Genomic DNA, 20,527 nt, shown 5'->3' with positions numbered 1-20,527 from the left:
TTCATCATTAAATACAACTGTCAATAAAATACAGTATTTAAATTTCATAATAAAATACAATTGTCAATAAAATACAGTTTTTGAACTTCACTATTTAAAACAAAAATATGATACTAAAATACAGCATTTAACCTTCTTTATTAAATACAACTATGTCACTAAAATACATTAAATTATGCAAAAAAAAATATATATATAGCCGGTCTGAACCATGCAGTTTAAAAATAGTTTCACATCTCAGCCCCCAAAACATAAATCAGTAAGTAAATAACCAAACGCATGATGAGATAAGCATTTTCCAAAAGTCTGAGAATGGAGAGACGTGATAAGCACCTGTGAAATGGAGTGCGACTCGCATCTTTGTGCCAATTCATCTATTTATTTATTTCTCTCTTGCTAGTATAATTTGTTTGTGGCGTTTTGTTCACGTAAAGCCTTTATTCCAGGCATCTCATTATAAGCTTGAGTCCGGAATGAAAGATGTATCCACTTTAAGCCCTCGTGTTTTCATCTGCTTTTTTTAAAGTCTGCACTCCAGAGCCAATTCTTAGCTCCATTTAACCCGCTGCGCCGCCAGTGACTGATTTCAGCACACCTCAAACACTCAGCTAATGTGGAACTGAGATGCACAGGAATATTCATAACATCCCCAGCAGATGCCTGACTTGACAAAAGTGCTTTTTCTTTTTATATTGAATGTTTGATGCTGTATCTATTAAAGACCAAGCCTGAAAATAAACATGAAAGGCTGCAACCTTATAGTGGAAAAGGTCTCCAGTTGTATTTATTCATTTGTATTATTTTAGAAAAGGTTATTTTAAGAGACACGTCAAGTTATTTATTTATTTATTTATTTATTTTTATTTTTTTTTTATGTTTCCATGGAGGTTCCATGGGTTTTACGTTTGTATTTAAGCATTTATGGGACATATTATCATATTTGTTACATATCATTAATCAGTTTTATTTTAGGTGATAATTTGTTTATTATTATTTAATTAATATTTTTTATTTAATTAGATTTTTATTTGTTTGATTTTTATTTATTTTATTTATTTCTTATATTGTAATATTATTTTATTTATTATTTTGTATGTTTATATTTTATTATATTATTTTTATTTGATTTGATAATATTTTTTATTTAATTTTATTATATTTTAATTATTTTTTATATTTATTTTATGTCTTATTTTGTATTATTATTTTATATATTTTATTTGTAGTTTTTAGCTATAATTATTATTTTTATTATTTAATTACATTTAATTTATTTTTATTATTATATTATATTTTATCTCGCTTTACATATTTATTTAATCTTTAGTAATCATCATTGTTTTATTTATTATTATATATGTACATATATATATATGCCTTTATTTAGTTTTTTTATTATTTAACTTAATTTGAAATGCATTTTATTTATTTATTTTTTAAAAATTGTATTATTATTTTATATTTTATTTTACTTTAAATATGTAATTAGTTTTATTATATTTTTGTTTAGTTTTAATTTATATCATTTTTATATTATTTAAATTTTTATTATTTTTGTTTATTTGTATTATTATTGCATTTTATATTATATTTGTATTTCAATTAAATTTTTTTATTTGATTTTAATTTATTTTGTTTTATTTATGTATTTTCTATTTTTTATTATTATTTTATTTATAATACATCTTTTATTTGTTATTAATCAATTTAATTTTAAATAATGTTTATTTAATTTGTTTTATTTATGTATAATAATAATAATAATAATTATTATTATTATTATTATTATTATTATTATTATTATTGTTGTTGTTGTTGTTGTTGTTGTTTTATATTTTATTTTACTTTACGTATTTATTTAAATTATTATTTCTTTTAATTTTACTTTATCATTTTATATAGTTTTTATTTAATAAATTGTTTTTTATTTATATTCAATTTTTTTATATTTTTATAAGATTTTATTTTCTTTAATTTAATTAAATTTGATTTTCATTCATTTTATTTATTTTTTATTTTGTATTAATATTTAATTTTTATGTGTATTTTATGCTATATTTTTATATTTAATTAAATTTCTATTTATTTATTTTACTTTATATTTCATTTATTGTATTTTAATTTTATTTAACTTTATATATTTCATTTATTATATATTTTTATTTTATTTTACTTTATATATTTTATTTATTATATTTATTTATTTTATTTTGCTTTATATATTTTACTTTACTATATATATTTTTTTCTTTTTTTTTGATTTGTTATTTAATTAACTTATTTATATTTTACTTAAAAAGATGTGATTTATATGAAGTACAAAAATAAGTAAATATCTAAATAAGCATATAAGTCAACAAATAAATGTGACTACAGTTGAGCACACTAATAAAAAGAGCATCATATCATACAATGCACCCCATCCTATTATACAAAAACACAAAGAACTGTAAATGCAGTTAGCCAAAGGATACACTTGTATGTGTGTACTTGAGTGAACATGGTTGTGTGTGCGCACAAGAGTATCAGAGATTAGTTGAGAGGCTAAACCCTTCGCTGAAGAGTCATCAGTCTTTTCAGCGCATCCGTCAGGGATTTCAGTCATCGGAGAAAAGTATGCGTGTCCGTTTTTGTGTCTTTGTGAATAGGATTGCGACCTTCACAGAGAGAACACACAGCCCTGAAATGATTTACAAGTGAGAGCGAGGAGGAGGAGAGGAAAGGGGAGACAGAATGACAAAGAGGCAGAAAGAGGAGGAAAGTCAGAGATTTCCACCTATTGATCTAGGTGGGAGTGTGTGGAAAACCCTGAAGGGCCTCCAAATGAAGGACATCCCACCGCAGCCTACTGTACGCTAGTAATGTGACCCACTAACCACATGTAATTAAGACAAAGGGCCCGGTGCCAGAGGGCCAGCCGGGCTGACTGGATGAAAAGTGAATGGTGGGATTGGGGCTGTTGGAGAAAGCAGCTCTGGCAGGACCCAATCCTGATTTACAGGAAAACTTTCCGCTTCATTAATGCTGTCAGAAGACTTAAAAGGCCTGATATGTGACATGACCACTGCTCTCCATTTCTCGCTCCGTTTCTCCAGTTTTTCTGTTGTCTTTCTGCCTTTTTTTCTAGTTGTTTGTTTATGACTTTGTCTCCGCAGAACAGATTACAGAGGATTAGTGATTTAAATCTGTTAATGAATCTAATATTCAAATAACATTGTGTTGCCCTTCTTGTATTTTCTCCTTTTGTTTTATACTAACACAAACTCATGTCTTGCACAAAGAAAACTGTCTTCATATTTACAGTTTTGGAGGACAATTGATGAGAATTGATAAGGAAAATAATCATTTTGTTTTTGCGCATATGCTAGCATTTAAAATTCATTGTTTGAACGAAGAGGATTTAACAAAGAAATGTTTATTTTATTTTGATTCACTCAATTTTCTTCGGTGTAGTCATTGGTTCTTTGGGTTCGTCACAGAGGAATGAACTGCCATTTACTCTGGTATATGTTTTTAATGTGGCGGGTGTCCTTCCAGCCACATTTGTTTATTTTAAAAATTGTATTATTTTTAAATATTTTTACTTAATAGTTATTTTCTAATCTATTTTCATCATGTTTAATTTTTACATTTATTTCTATTCTTTTTGTTATATCAGTATTTTAAGTAAATATGTAATTATATGAATAAAATGAAAATTAATTAATAAACTAATTAGATTTTAAAGGTTTTTCTGAAAAATTAAAAAAATGTCTATATATATATATATATATATATATATATATATATATATATATATATATATATATATATATATATATATATATATATACAGAAAAAATCAGTCCTTTTTTAAATATTTAAAAAAGCTTTTTTTGAGATGGCACTGTTACCCTGAAGAAAGGCAGTTATTTGCCAAAATGTGTAGGTTTGTTAAGGATTAGCCATGTGAATAAAGGCTTTTTAATATTGTTTCCACATTTTTCGAGTGCCTTGGACTGATTTTTACTGTTTATTCTGACGAATCCCTTACCCACAGATCATCAACACATTGCTTAAGCCAGGGGTGATCAATCCTGTTCCTGGAGATCTACCTTCCTGCAGATTTCAGTTGCTACCCATATCCAACACACCTGCCTGTAATTATCACGTGATGTTCAGGTCCTAATTAATTGGTTCAGGTGTGTTGGATATGGGTAGCAACAGAAATCTGCAGGAAGGTAGATCTCCAGGAACAGGATTGAGCACCCCTGGTTTAAGCTAATCTTGAGCACTGTTTGTTTGATTTTTCTATATATTCATATTTTATTTTATATATCTTATTATTTAAATAATTTCCCAGAGATGTGTTGTGGCTAAAAGGGCGTCAGCTGCGTAAAAAAGTGCTGGATAAGTTGGTGGTTCATTCCGCTGTGGTGAGCCTGGATTAGTTAATGGACTAAGCTGAAAAGAAAATGAATGAATGAATGAATGAGTGAATGAAAAGGTTGATGGCTTTTCATTTGCATGTTGTTTTTCATGTAAGTTGTAAATATATATATTTTTATCTGATTTATAATTATATTTATTCTTTAATGAATATATCTCGATGTATATATATATCTCGATTTATATATTTATTTATTTATTTTTATTATTATTTTTTTTTCAGAAAACTGTTGTTGCAAGAGCTTTTTCAACTGCACTAGACTTTTGATTATGCAGAGTTATTCCACAACACTGCAGACCAGCCTTTTGCTTTGTGTGTTCTTTGCAAAGGTCAATAGGTCAATCTGTAACTTTTGTTCTCTGTACAATCTACAAAACTCTTCATAGATTCATAATTGTATATGTTTAAATGAACATCATTTTGATTTGCGTCACAGAACGTTCTGTTCCGTTTAAATGTGTGTACGTTGAATTCTACTATTTTCCATCAAAAAATATTTTGACAGACTATTTTAACTACAGTAAATCAGTGCTGTGAACTTATTATTAATAATATAAAAAAAGTTATTATGACTCATCTAAATATCTCTTTTCTCCTGCAGGACAAATGACATAGGATGAACACTGCTGGTCATCTCTGTCTGTCTGTGCTGTCATCCCTTTTCGCTCTGGCCTGGGCCGTGGAGCCGCTGGGTCAGGCTGCCCCCTGCTCCTCTCTGGTGGCCGGGGTCTTATACGGCTCCTTCTCGCTCAGGGACCTCTTTCCCAGCCCATCGGCTCTGGCATCCGGATGCTCGTGGACTGTGGAGAACCCTGACCCCACTAAGTACTCGCTCTATTTCCGCTTCAATCGCCATGCCGGTGCCTGCTTAGCTTTCTCCCCGCTGGTGCTGCCCTTGGACCACTACCTCTCCAACCAGACCTGTGGCCCTCCAGACCAGCCTTCCTTCCCCTCGGACCCTGAAGCCGTGGAACTCTGTATGGTCCCAGGACCTCACACCTTCCTACAGTTCGACAAGAACTTTGTACAGTTGTGCCTGACTAGTCATCCAAGCACAGACGGAGACAGTGAAGATGGGACGTCCGAGGGAAGCCAAGCCCCCTTGTCAGCAGAAACCCTGGATTTTCGGCTAGTAGAGGTTCTGCTTATTAACAATGAGAATTCCAGTCAGTTTACCTGTGGAGTACTCTGCCGGTGGTTTGAGGAATGCTTGCATATTGGCGCAGGCTGGGAAACCGAAAGTTGCAGTATCACCCAAACAGGATGCGTGTGTCCTAACACAGCTCCTCCGGTGTCCCTGCTGCCCACCGTACCCCACAACCAGTCCTTAGATCCCAGTTCCAGCGTGTTGCAATCCCCACCTGATGACTGTTGTGTCACACAGCTGCACTCCAAGAACGGCATTGCTATAGCGCCACGGGACGTCCGGCAAGGTAAGCCAGACTTCCATATTATCAGCTCCAAGTTGCTCTATTTACAACTCGCTCCATTAAAATCAATTAAGCTGCTTTACAAGCTACTTTTGTTTGATGGGGGAACCATGAGCTCACTTTGGACCGCTTGCAAAGTGTTTCGCTTTCGGCTTGATGTGACTTGAAGAGCTCATTTTGCATGTTCAATTATTTAACCTCTAATTACTTAAGAGAAAGTAACTTTAAAGTGCTAGGAACTGCTTCCAATCAGGATAAGTGTTTGTGGGGAAATGGTAATCACTGATCGCCTTGGCTGGGCTGTTTGGTGTTGTTGATAATAGTTGGTGAAGGCTATGCCTGCAAACGGGTTTGCTAACTAGGTCTGATTTGAAGCTACTAGTATTTATTCAGTAGTTACTTTCAAAATCATAATCAGTCTGGACATTTTAGTTTATTTTTGTACAAGAGTAAGTTCTGGTGGTGAAGTTTGATTGGGCTGTTTGAATCCATCTGCTTTTTTGGGTCAATTAATAAAGATTTTTGCATTGTTGTTACACTAGTACACGGGTATCAAACTCAGTTCCAAAAGGGCCGCAGCTCTGCACAGTTTAGTTCCAACCCTAATTAAACACACCTGATCAAACTAACTGAGTCCTTCAGGCTTGTTTGAAACCTGCAGGTAAGTGTATTGGAGCAGGGTTGGAACTAAACTGTGCAGGGCTTCAGCCCTCCAGGAATTGAGTTTGACACCCTTGCACTAGTAGGTTGAGAGAAATGGCTGTTTAATGAGTCACTGAAACAATGAACCAGTTAATTCCAAGCCACTCTTCTAATGAGCGAGTCACTGAATCACTCAATCGATTTGTTTAAAACCATTGATTTATTCTGCAAAGAGTAAGCCATTTAATCACTCAACTGATTCCAAACCTCTGAGGAATATTCAGAAAAATTAAACAAGCAGATTGTGTTCATTAGCAAGTCTTGAATTGTTTGCTACCAATTTGCTAAAAAATTCAGCAATTGAATTACTAAAATGTGTTGCTCAAATCAGTAATTCGCTGAGCAATAATCAAGCTATTCAACTGATTTGTTCAAAACCCCTGATTCATTCATAATTTTCACATTAAGACTCACTGTTTGAATCAGTTCAGGAATTAACAACTCACCGAATCACTCAAAATCACTGAGTCTCTGTTTTTATCAGTAAGCTAAGAAATTCCCTCGTCTATTGATTAAAAATAACTATTGAGGATCCATTTAAAAATTAAACAAGCCAACATCAAAGTGAGTATTTAAATTGTTTGTCTATTAACACAGATTCATTCAGGAATAAGTGAGTACTGAATCATCCAACTGATTCATTCAAACCACTGATTTAGTTCAGAGATAAATCACGCAGACAGATTTTTTTTCGGTGAATTTTTGCTTAAATGATTCATTCAGACAAATGTATCCATTCACCAATTAACAAGATGTAAATCATTTAACCATTTTGTTCAAAACCATGGATTTATTTATGAATAAAACATTCTGAGTGTTCTTATGAGTAACCTTTTGAATCATTCACTCAACTGATCCATTCAAAACATTCAGGAAGGAAAATCGTATGTACTTTATTGATTTATTCTATTAATTGAACTACTATTGATTTGATGAAGATTTGGCGTTGTTTGGTTTCATTCTTTGTTTGTTAGCCAGACTTCCTTCTTTTCAGCTCCAAGTTTCTCTATTTACAAATCACTTCATTAAAATCAATTAAGCTGCTTTACAAGCTACTTTTGTTTGATGGGAGAACCATGGGCTTGCTTTGGATCGCTTGCAAAGCGTTTCACTTTCAGCTTGATTTGACTTGGGGAGCTCATTTTGCATTTTCAATTATTTAACCTCTAATTACGAAAGGGAAAGTAACTTTAAAGTGCTAGGAGCTGTTTCCAATCAGGATAAGTGTTTGTGGGGAAATGTTAATCACTGACTCGCCTTGGCTATGCACTGACTTGGAAGGCTATGCCTCCAAACAAGTTTACTAACTTGGTGTGACTTTAGGCTACTAGTCATTATTCAGTAGTAACTTGCAAAATCATAATCAGTCTGGACATTTTTTTTTGTTTATTATTGTATAAGAGTTAGTTCTGGTGGGGAAGTTTGGTTGGACTGTTTGAATCAATCTGCTTTTTGCATCAATTAATGAAGTTTTTTGTATTGTTGTTACACTAGTAGGTTGAGAGAAATGGCTGTTAAACGAGTCACTTAAACAATGAACCAGTTCATTCAAAACCATTTTTCTAATGAGCGAGTCACTGAATCACTCAATCAATTTGTTTAAAACCATTGATTTATTCTGGAATAACTAAGCCATTTAATCACTTAACTGATTCCAAACCTCTGAGGAATATTCATGAAATAAAACAAGCAGATTAGTTAGTCTTGAATCGTTTGCTACCAATTTGCTAGTAAAAAGATCAATTTAGCAATGAACATGTAATTGAATTGCCCAAACAAGTTTTTCAAACCAGTAATTCACTGAAGAATGACCAAGCCTCTCAACTGATTTGTTTAAAAACCCTGATTCATTCATAAATTACACATTCAGAGTCACTGTTTGAATCAATTCATCAATGAACAACTCACTGAATCACTAAAAATCACTGAATCTCTATGTTTATCAGTAAGCTATGGAATTACCTCGTCTATTCTTTCAAAACTATAGAGGATTCATTCATAAATAAAACAAGCCAACATCAAAAATCAGTATTTGAATTGTTTGTCCATTTACACAGATTGATTCAGAATGAGTGAGTACCTAATCACTTAACCGATTCATTCAAACCACTGATTAGGATTAAATTACGCAGACAGATGTTTAGAGCAAATCTTTGCTCAAATGATTTGTTCAAATGTATCCTATCAACATTGAACAAGTCATAAATCACTCAACCAATTTGTTCAAAACCGATTTATTTATAAATGAAAAAAATCAAGTGTCCTTATGAGTGACTCTTTGAACCATTTGCTCAACTGATCCATTCAAAAACATTCAGGAATGAAAATATTATGTACTTTTTAAAAATTAATCTATTAATTAAAATACCATTGATTGGATGCATTGTTTGGATTATGTCTTTGTAGTGAAAATTTTAATATATTGTGTCTAAAATCTCGCAATATTACTTCATTGATTATTGAGCTGTGGTGTGTATACCATGAGTTTGCTAAAGTATGTGCCCATCTAATGAATCCTGACAGAAAAAAAATCAAGCAATTGACAAAAATGTTCTGCCTGCTTCTCAGACTTTTGCAGACTTTGACTTCTGCCTGCTTCTCAGACAGTAATGCAGTAGTGATTTATTGGATGTTCGTGCATCACACTGGTTGACCACAACTAAAACTGCAAACATCGCAAATCTGTTATATATCACTTTTGCTGGCATGTTTGTGTTGTTTATTCATGTCAAGGACAATGAATGTTCACGAATAATAAAAAAAATGTATACGGTTTAATTTTTAGCCCCTTTTATATTTTTTCGCTAATTTCTGTTTAATGGAAAGATTTTTTTTTTCCAACACATTTATAAACAAGATAACTATTTTCTAATAACTGATATATTTTATCTTTGCCATGATGACTACATAATATTTTACTAGATATTTTCCAAAGTTTTCAGCTTTATTGATACAGCTTCTATTATAAGATTTACCTTCTATGCGATTTGATTGGAAAGGAATCACAGGACTGATTTTTCTAATCCCCATGGACAAGAAAAAATAAATTAGTGACTGCAGGTTGAAGGAAAGTAGTGGGGTTAAATCACCGATACTGCACTAAAACTGTACTCAAGGGAAAGTACACATTTTTAAAACTACTTAGCACATTACGATTTCTGAGAAAAAATACTCCATTACAGTAATTTGAGTATTTTTGAGTTGCTTTACAGCACTGGTGGTCAATATGCAAACATTTTTTAATCACTTTTCTACATCGATCGATTTGTGGCCCCACGAGCATTCCTGACAAAGAGCGTGTGTTTGTGTGCATGGAAAAGTATTATCCTCCCTTTCTGTTGATAATGTTGGCTTGAGAGTTGGCTTTTCCTACTTGAACTTATTATTATTCTGCAAAGTAAATGCATTTCCTCCAAGGCCGTTCATGCTATAAAGTCCAAATTTGGCCCTCCCTTTAAGATGATTTCTCAGTAGATGTCATATACGTTTTTTGTGTTTGACTCATTCTATCAAATGGGACTTCTTGCATGTTGTTGGCTTTCTCAAGCCAACATCAAAGTTCATCAACAAACTTTAGGTAGTTTGATCTTATTCATGTCCTGAAACACACCCCCTCTCTTGCTTTTACATAGTGGAGCAATTCGTCTGTGAATGAATCACCGTTAAGAACGTCTCGTTCAATTAGCCAACAATAATACAAGTTTCTAGCACTGCAGTGTCTTGTTGTCATATTTCATTTACATTGTTGGCTTATTTTACTCAACAAAACTAACATAAGTCTAGTTTTTAGTATGAGCTGGTGCTACTTTGCCTCATGGTCAGTGCAGTAAGTGATTGTATTACCATTAAATTTTATTACCATGTTAAATTTGTTACTTCCTGCCCAGGGACTACAGATGTAAATTAGCTTTATAGCTAACTCTGGCACAACATGTCATGTTGTACATTGTCCCTGTATAAATAAATAAAGTAAATAAAAAATAAATAACATTACTTGTTTAGCACAAAGGTTTGTAACATACAAAAATGTAAAAAACAAAATCTTGCCTATGAAATGTTATTCCCTTGTGCTTTGTTTGATCGTTATTACCCCCTTACACAACACTGAAGTTCAGCATCTTCACATTAGCTTTAGTCTTAACTAGTGCGGGTGAATGACTTTTGTCATGGGAGCACTGTACAAATGTGGCGGCGCTACTGACGCATGTTCAGGGTCCGTATGCGATATCTAATGTATATAGCTATGTTGAAAAAGTATGTATGTTAATATTAGAAAATTTACGAAATATTTGAGAAAAATATATATTTTGACTTCTACTAGGTCAACTTTCCCCTGTGGCCCCTGTTGTACTTTTATAAATCTGCCCCACTGCTATGCTAAAGAAGTAGGTTATCAAACCCATGAAGAAGATCAACTTCAGACTTGAGTATATACAGAAGAAGTGTGCCTTTTTGTGTCTGACAGAAATGGAGAGATAGAAGAGTGTGTTATTGACACCGGAAAAAAAAAAAGAAGCCGCTAGAAGGGGAAAGTGAGAACGAGAGGACATGTATGTGCGCCTCGTGCTTCAGTCAGGCTTTTCCTGGCTCGCTCTAGTGCCTCTCAGCTAAAGCCACACTGAGTTTTATCTTCCCTCGAGTCGGCATGCTGATTGGCTGTGCCAGACAGGAGGACACTGCCAGTGTGCCTGTTACAGCGATGCAGTGCCCGTAAAGACTGCACATTAAACAGTCTTCTACTCAAAGCTGACATTACTGACACCAGCCAATTTCAAGCATGGAGAGTTCTCCTCTGGAAAAGATGTTGACAATATTTTTAGGTGTATATTGGGATTTTTAAAAAGAAAAAGTAATTAGGCCACTAAGGAATTGAGAATATATAGCATCTAGCAGTCATTTCATGAACATTTTGCTGAGCGCTTAGATTAATAGGTCTTCTAACTGGTAGCTATGATATAATGCAGTGAAGCATAAACGTGTATGATAGGGTCATTCCGTGTCAAATGTTATGAAAAAAGACAAAAAAGGGATGAAAGGCAAAATATTAAATGCCATAAGCCTTTTCAAAGTTGGCAACTTTATACACTTTATGTAACACTTTAAATAGTGGTCCATTAGTTTAGGGGTTCCCAAACTTTTTAGTCCGCGACCACCAAAATAAAAATCCCAGTGACTCTCACAAATTCCTCAGAGATGGTTATAAATATACACAACAATAGACCTATTTAAACACAAGCAAATTAACAACACAAAAAAGGTGTAACAACCATATATATTGTATAGTCATTTATTAACTTGTTTAATTTATTATTAACCTCATCTAATAAGACTAGTGAACAACATGTTTTCAGCACAAGTCTATTCCTGGTTAAATTTTGGAGACCGCCAATCAGAGATCTTTCACAATCTTCAGTTGTGCCCTGTACTTATTTTTAATGTATTTGATTGCCATAAAGGTGTCAGAAAGTTTACCCTGGTGCTATAAAATCAATCTGCTGCATCTAACCTAAACACCAATACGATGAAAAAAAATTATTAAAAGGCTGATGGCGGCAACGCAGTGGCGCAGTAGGTAGTGCTGTCGCCTCACAGCAAGAAGGTCGCTGGTTCGAGCCTGGGTCAGTTGGCGTTTCTGTGTGGAGTTTTCATGTTCTCCCTGCGTTCACGTGGGTTTCCTCCGGGTGCTCTGGTTTTCCCCACAGTCCAAAGACATGGGGTACAGGTGAATTGGGTAGGCTAAATTGTCCGTAGTGTATGAGTGCGAATGAGTGTGTGTGGATGTTTCCCAGTGATGGGTTGCGGCCTGTAAGGGCATCCGCTGCGTAAAAGATAAGTTGGCGGTTCATTCCACTGTGGCGACCCCAGATTAATAAAGGGACTAAGCCGAAAAGAAAATGAATGAATGAATGAATGAAAAGGCTGATGGCTTTTCATTTGCATGTTCTTTTTTTCATGTAAGTATTAGATATATATATATATATATATATATATATATATATATATATATATATATATATATATATATATATATATATATATATATATATATATTGTCTTCTGTGGGTTATGGATAAAATATGGTAATTCTAAAAATTTGATCAATGTTATTTGACTTTTGGAAATCACCAAGTGACTTCCTGTCATTGCCCTGTGATTTCCACTTTGAGAACCACTGCATTATTTTATCTTGATGTATTTAGTAACATCTAGTGTCGATAATCTTGTAAAGCATTTGTGAATCATAGTTGAACATTAACTAATCCATTATTAAAATCCAAATTTGTTAATGCACCATGAGTTAATATGAACTAACATGAACAAAAGTTATTTAACATAAATCATGTTAACAAAGATGAATAAACACTGTAGTAAATGTATTATTGTTTGTTCGTGTTAGTAAATACATTAACAGACATTGACTAATGAATCATTATTTTAAATTGTTACCAAAAAAAAAAAAAATAAATAAAAAAAAAATATATATATATATATATATATATATATATATAAAAATGCACATTAGATGTTGTTTTAGATGTGTTTCAAGTGACTCACTGTAGTATTGGTAACCTAGAAAACCAACGGTAAACAAGGCAGGGTTTGCTACACTAGAGTTTATTTGGCAAATGTGTTTTCATCTCCCATTATTTTTTGCTAGTTAAGAGGTTATTTATTCAAAATGTGTAATTTCTGTGACAAATACTCAGCACGGTAGAATGGAAACCCAGGGGAAAGGTTCATATTTACGATATGCTGTAATTACAGTTTGTAGAGGAAGAGATGAAGACATGTTTTTATAATAAGAATATATGTATGTGTATTCTGCATGATCATGTTAGATTAGTCTTATGTTTTTGATACATCTTTTAAACTGATTATCTATTAGAAACACATATAGACATTTCAATTCTGAAGTTTTATTATTAAGAAGAAAACTGATAACTCTGTGGCCAGATGGACTGTTCTACATATGGGGTATTATAATGTTGTCATAATTTCTGTTCGGACCAGTGCACATTTTATTAATTGATTATACAATTGATTGTACTATTTTTTTATAGGTTTTGTGTGGGTGTTTTCAATATTCATGGAAAAATATATCCGATGTATGTACTCATTTAAGTTAAGCAGTATATATTTTTACGTTTAAGCCTAACATGTTAAAACTTAATTATTCAGCAATATGTATAGAGTTAAGCATGTACCTGTAAAAAAAATCAAAAATGTGTTCGAACAATCTCAGTATTTCTCATTTAGTGTCTCTATAGTCTATGAGGGTACCCTCTTAGATGGGTAAACATTACTTGTTTTAGGTCCCTTCTTGTTTAAAAAAATAAAAGCTACTTATTCCTCAGTAGTTGGGTCCTACTGCACCCAACCCAGTCTGAGCTGGGATCGAAACGGTGATTCTTTGCATGGGAGTCGGTTGCTTCAACAATGAGGCTGATGGCCATGGCCTCTAATGTCTGTTCCTAGATCACCTTTAAAGGTCAGCGGTGTGAGGTTTACCTGCATGGCACTTCCCAAGCTGGCCTCTGTTACATTCACTCCCGTAAACTTCACTCCCATCCTGGACGAGCCCTCGTGTGTGACCCACCGGCCCTACTGCACCCAACCCGGTCTGAGCTGGGATCGAACCAGCAATTCTTCGCATGGGGGTCGTTTGCTCTAACAAGGATTCTAAAGATGGCCTCTAGTGTCTGTCACTAGAGAAGCTTTTGAGGTCAGAGGAGTGAGGTTTACTTGCATATCACTTTGCTAGCTGGCCTCCGTTGCACTGCCTGTCTTGACCTGGACTTCCTGGTAGAAGAGATAAATAATATGAGATGAATAAGGGCTAAATAAAAGAATAAGATGGAGAATTTTACATGAGATATGGAGCCAAATAACAGGAGGATAAAACTGTGGATAAAACAGAAGGGTAAAAAAATATGACATGCATCATTGTTTTATTTAACAGAGATTATTTGGTTTTCATCCACTGAAAATGTGTCACAATTCAACAATAAGGACGCATCATCACAACTCCCATATGCCATGGATTTATGCATGGTCTTAAAAGAATAAGAAGCTAATAGGCTTTTAAGATGTGTTGTTAAAGGGATTGTTCAGCTAAGAAAATGAACATTTTCATAATTTACTCATCCTTCGCTTGTTTAAAACCTATTTGAAATTCTTTCTTCTGTTGAACACAAAATAAAATAGTTTGAACAATTTTGGTTGCTAAGACCCAATGAATTGCATTGTATTTTTGTCTGAGTATAGAAGTCAGTGGTTTCCAGCAACTAGCATTATTTTAAATATTTTATTTTGTGTTCAACAGAAAAAAAAAAGAAAAAAAAAAACCAATAGCATTTTAAACGCATATTGGAATAGAAAATGGTTGAGAATAATTTTAATTTCAGGGGTATGCAAGTGTAAAATGATTAAAAAACGACCATTCAGTTTAGTTCTTAAAACTATCCACCAACAACTATTTATGTTTCCTTTTTTATTTAAACAATATTCAAAGTCTTTGTAGTTTACATTTACCAGTCACTTTATTTGGTACAATTAGGTACCCTTACTAGTACCAGTTTAGACCCCCCTTTTACCTACATAACTGCCTTATTTTTTCATGGTACTGGAAGTATTCCTAAAAGATTTTGATCCATATTGACATGATAGCATCACACAGTTGATGCAGATTTGTCAGCTGCACACCAATGATGCAAAATCTCCCATTCCACAGCATCCCAAAAGTGCTCTATTGGATTGATAGGTTACTGTGATTACTGTGGAGGCCATTTGAGTACTGTGAACATTGTCATGGTTCAAGAAACCAGTCTGAGATGATTCAAGCTTTATGACATGGCACGTTATCCTGCTAGAAGTAGCCTTCAGAAGTTGGGTACACTGTGGTTATAAAGGGATTGACATGGTCAGCAACAATACTCAGGTAGACTGTGGCATTGACACAATGCTCAGTTGGTACTAATGGGCCCAAAGAGTGCCAAGAAAATATCTGCCACATCATTACACCACCACCACCAGCCTGAACCGTTGATATATAGCAGGATGGATCCATGCTTTCATGTTGTTGAAGCCAAATTCTGACCTACCATCCGAATTTCACAGCAGAAATCAAAACTCGTCAGACCAGGCAATGTTTTTCCAATTTTCTATTGTCCAATTTTGGTGAGCCTGTGCAAATTGTAGCCTCAGTTACTTGTTCTTAGCTGACAGGAGTGGCACCCGGTGTGGTTATCTGCTGCTGTAGCTCATCCACTTCAAGGTTGGACATGTTGTGCATTCAGAGTTCCTCCTCTGCATACCTCAGTTATAACAAGTGGTTATTTGAGTTACTGTTGCCTTTCTATCAACTCGAACCAGTCCTGCCATTCTCCTCTAATCTCTGGCAAGTCATTTGCACCTACAGAACTGCTGCTCACTAAATATTTTCTCTTTTTCCGATATTTTCTGTAAACCCTAGAGATGGTTGTGCATGAAAATCCCAGTAGATCAGCAGTTTCTGAAATACTCAGACCAGCCCGTCTGGCACCAACAACCTCAAAGTCACTTAAATCACCTTTCTTTCCCATTCTGATGATCGGTTTAAACTGCAGCAGATTGTCATGACCATGCCTACATGCCTAAATGCATTGAGTTGCTGCCATGTGATTGGCTAAATAGAAACTCGCATTAAAAAAGCAGTTGGACAGGTGTACCTAATAAAGTGGCCAGTGAGTGTATATGCTGTTTTGTGACGGACGAAAATTGGTGGTACGTTTACGTCCATTATCTTTTCGTGTTGCAAAGCAATTAAATGGTTTCGTTTGCGTACCGCAGATGCGAGATGAAAACCCACCGCAGACCAGATTTGTTTCTGTGAACTGTCACCGTTCCTTGGTGTGCAAATGATTTAATTACAGTCATGTTATCGGAAGGCTTAGTTGGACTAATTATTTAATTGTCTTCGGGCCTAGGTATTTCAAACTCATCTCTTGATCAGAGAAAACAATCCCTTTCCTCAAAGCCCATGTGAACATGGAGCTCCTGCTTTTAAATCCCATATGCAGCAGCCTTGAGATAGAGTTGACAAAAGGCGGATAAAATCCACACGTTTTTAACTTTAGCGTATCATCTTCTTTTTATATGCTGCTGTTGTAGTTAATAGAGGCTAATTGGTGTGATGTGTGTGTGATGTTGATCTAGAAACATCAGCTTGCAGGCAGAAGAAGCCAGATCGCCATGCTGCATTATGTAGAACGCTGTAGAGCTAATGTTGATATAATCACTCTTTGATTACATCCATTAAGCTTGTGTTTTTATTTATTTTTTTTTTTAAGTCTTAAAGCTCCGTGAGCATTGTGTGTTCCTGGAGGTGCCTGTTTGTTCCACATAAACAGCAACTGTTGACTTTTAGAATGTAATGAAGACTACAACTCCCATGATTGAACATTTAGTCATGTCATCATCAAACTATGCTTTTGTTTGTTGTGAATATGCGCCCTCTAGTGGCGAAAATTACTAACTATGCCTTTAAACCTGTTAGACAGCACTTACATCTGGGGATTTACACCTACCTAAATTTAAATAGTAACAGTTATTGACTCCCGTAACAACATTTATTAGGTATCATTGGGGGAAAAAAAGACAATTTAAGCTTCACGATGGTTCATCTAGAAAGTTTTATGCTAAAAAAATATTAAAAGTTATACGTAATGAGAAAATTGTTCTGTGTTTAATATATATTTTTCATATACAAACACAGGAAAACATTGATGCAAACACCTAGAAAAAACACCCCTTAAAAGGCAAGTGGCATGAGTTTACTCTATATTTTGAATTCAATGAAGATAGCATGCAAAATAAGATTTCTGTAAAAAGATTTCAGAGACTATATCGAGGCACTTTCTCAAAAATGACCTTCTCAAACTAAAACAGTAACAGTTGCTGAATATTTGACCCTTCGCTAAGCCACACCCAAAAACCACCATCCACCAATCGTGGCTCGAAAGCTGTAACTACGTGCAGGAGCTCTGTAAAGCTTTCGAGTGAGGGAAATAGGCCAAAGCGTTGTGCATATGGATTGTGCAAATCTGATACCCAGTATCCTAAAAGTTTGGACAGAGAGGTTTTGTAATGACAAGCTATGAGGGTGAGTTAATTTTGATCATTTTAATTCTTTCAAACTGTATTTGTTCAAAAAAGGAAGGAAACAAAAAGTATTGCCATTACTAAAAAGAAAAGGAAATACAGAAAAAGTTGTTGTCCTTGAGTTGACCAGTTTCGTGATCCACGGGGTCTCTAAAGGTGCAAAAATCCAGCCATATTCCATCAGTATTCCAGGCAAAATAACAGACAGCTGCTGGTTTGCTGAATTACATGCAGAGAAACCAGTTTGTGTCATGATTTGAGCTGCGGGTTTTCGTGTTGAGCTTTGCGTCTCTCATGTGTGTCTGAGGGGAATATTGAGTCTGTCTTTGAGTTTTGACTACACAGCGTTTTTCCTTCCCAGTTGGCGTTCAAGCGCATCGTCCATTACATCACTGACATGCAGAAGTGGAAATGAGTACAAGGTGAAATATAACAGAGGTTATACGAAGCATGAAAGACATCATTCGATTCTATCACTATGAATTCATCTGGGCTTGTTTCTATGAATTTTTAATATACTTCTTTGGTGTTTGTCATGCTATAGATTACTGGAGGTATTAGGAAAAAAAGGGCTAATGACTAGTAGTATTTAGTAGCAGCCATTTTAATGTCTTTTTTAGAAGAACAATATGTGTTTTGGTTATGTTAAGCATTTATTTTAAGTTTATTATTATTATTATTAATATTATTAAATATTACTAAAACAGAAAAAAACAGTATGAACATTATACAATACATAGACCTTCTTACAATACATGCAATAGCAATCAATTATTAAAAATAAACAATAAATAAATAAATACAACAATATATACATACAATGCAGACATACATAATAGCTAAATATTGTCATTTATTTAGAAAAGCTGGTTCAGCGCACCTGTATATATATACTACTTCAAACTGTTCCCACGCACCTATGTATATACTACTTTAACTGTTTTTGGGCTCCTGTGGATATACTACTTGAAACTGTTCCCGTGCACCTGTGTATATACTACTTCAAGCTAAGCTATTCCCGTGCACCTGTGTATATACTACTTCAAGCTAAGCTGTTCCCATGCACCATACTAATTCAAACTGTTCCGGTGCACCTGTGTACATACAACTTCAAACTGTTTTCACAGTCCGCCATCTCACAATATAAATTAATATATAAACAAACAAACTTTACTTGCCAATGTCAGGGCCAGTCCGTTCATTGAGATTGAGACCTAGGGGGAAGAATGGCGACACCCCCTCACCCCCAATCCTCACTTTCATATGCGATTCAACCCGCCCCCCTTTCTGTTCCCTCCCTTATGTTCTAACTTTTATCCCCGACACCGAAAACTTTCACTTTGCGGCACTTGCATTTTCACTTTCAGGTTGAGGACGATGTCATCATTGTTTGCCTTGAATGCCAGTTCAGCTTGCTCTGGTCCTGGCTGTAGTTTACACAGGACTGGCAGGAAATGTAAACTTTGCATTTATACAGCTTTATAATATGGTATGTGGTTTATTTTGATGGGTTTGCTGTTTTTGTGGTGTTTAGCGCTCCTCAGTGCATTCAGAGAGAGAGAGAGAGAGAGAGAGAGAGAGAGAACATCCCATATAGGGTTCTTCTTCTTACCTCTTTCGGTGTTTTGTACAAACTGTTTGTGTGTACAAATTGTACACATACAATCTATGTCACAAGGTTATCTCATTTTTAAATTTTATTATTATTGACCTACCTGTTTACAGTTGTTCGTCGCACGCACTCAAATTTTGAAATATAATTAGGTAACAATGATACATTGGACCATTAGGTAACACTTTATTTTGATGGTCCATTTGAGAATTAGTAGACTGTCTGCTTCTTATCTGTTGATTCTGCTCCTTCAACAGACATTTAACTGACTAAGAAACTTTGCAAGTACATGTCAACTAACCCTAACACTAACCCTAACCCCAACCTAACAGTCTACTTAAAATCTAGTGAGAATTAGTTGAATAGAATAAAATGTGGCTGACCATTATTCTAAAGCAGGGGTCACCAAACTTGTTCCTGGAGGGATGGTGTCCTGCAGATTTTAGCTCCAACCCTAATCAAACACACCTTAACAGAGCTAATCAAGGTCTTGCTTGGTATACTTGAAACATCCAGGCAGGTGTGTTGAGGCAAGTTGGAGCTAAACCCTGCAGGGACACCGGCCCTCCAGGACCGAGATTGGTGACCCCTGTTCTAAAGTGTTCCCATACTTCATTAAAATAGCCAAAAATCTATTTTTACAATAAAATTGGAATACTGTAATTTACAGGAATTTTCCCATAGTCTCGTAGGATGTAATAAAGAATACAACTCCTATGATTCCAGACTCAAACTACAAATGTGACCACTACTAAATATGCACCATCTTGTGGCAAAAACTGCATACTGTGCCTTTAATAAACAATAATGTTCTGAATGAAATAAGTAATTTTAGTGAATCAGTTCATTTTCACTGACTCATTGTTCTATAGTATCGAAAAAAAAAAAAATCCAATAGCTGCTTGGCTTTTCTCAGAGATAGTAGGAGGTCTGTGCAACAATTAATTTGCCCCAATGCTGTTACAGCTTCATTATGACTGGCACATTCTCTGCTAATGACTTTGGCGACACAGTTTCTGGGTTTAAAAGAAGACAAGTACTGACTGAATGCTGGGCTGGCTAGTTTTATGAACTTCAGTACCCACATTCTCTCAAAGCTGCATATTTCCGTCTCTCTATTTGGACTTGAAACCTTGAATCAATATAAGGCCCTAGTCTCTGAATAATAAGTGCGCTTCTGTGTACTGCATGCTTGTGCCAGGAGACTCACAAACT

General features: G+C 34.5%; 1 protein-coding gene across 46 annotated transcripts in view; it reads left to right on the top strand.

Annotated features, from left to right (window-relative positions):
* The window catches only part of adgrb2 (adhesion G protein-coupled receptor B2), a 554,448-nt gene that overhangs the window by 140,467 nt on the left and 393,454 nt on the right, over positions 1-20,527 (top strand). For all 46 annotated transcript variants that reach the window (XR_015515959.2, XR_015515958.2, XR_015515944.2 and 43 more), the window contains 1 exon segment: positions 5,031-5,862. Coding sequence is in view for 11 of the 46 variants with exons in the window: in NM_001443200.1 (NP_001430129.1) it covers positions 5,046-5,862 (817 nt within the window). In the remaining 35 variants the exon portion in view is untranslated.

This window comes from Danio rerio, chromosome 19 (assembly GCF_052040795.2).
Source record: "Danio rerio strain M-AB ecotype USA chromosome 19, GRCz13ab, whole genome shotgun sequence".
In the NCBI taxonomy this organism is placed as follows: domain Eukaryota; kingdom Metazoa; phylum Chordata; class Actinopteri; order Cypriniformes; family Danionidae; genus Danio; species Danio rerio.
Note: the sequence above shows the minus strand (reverse complement) of the source record. Positions and strands in the feature narration are given on the sequence as shown.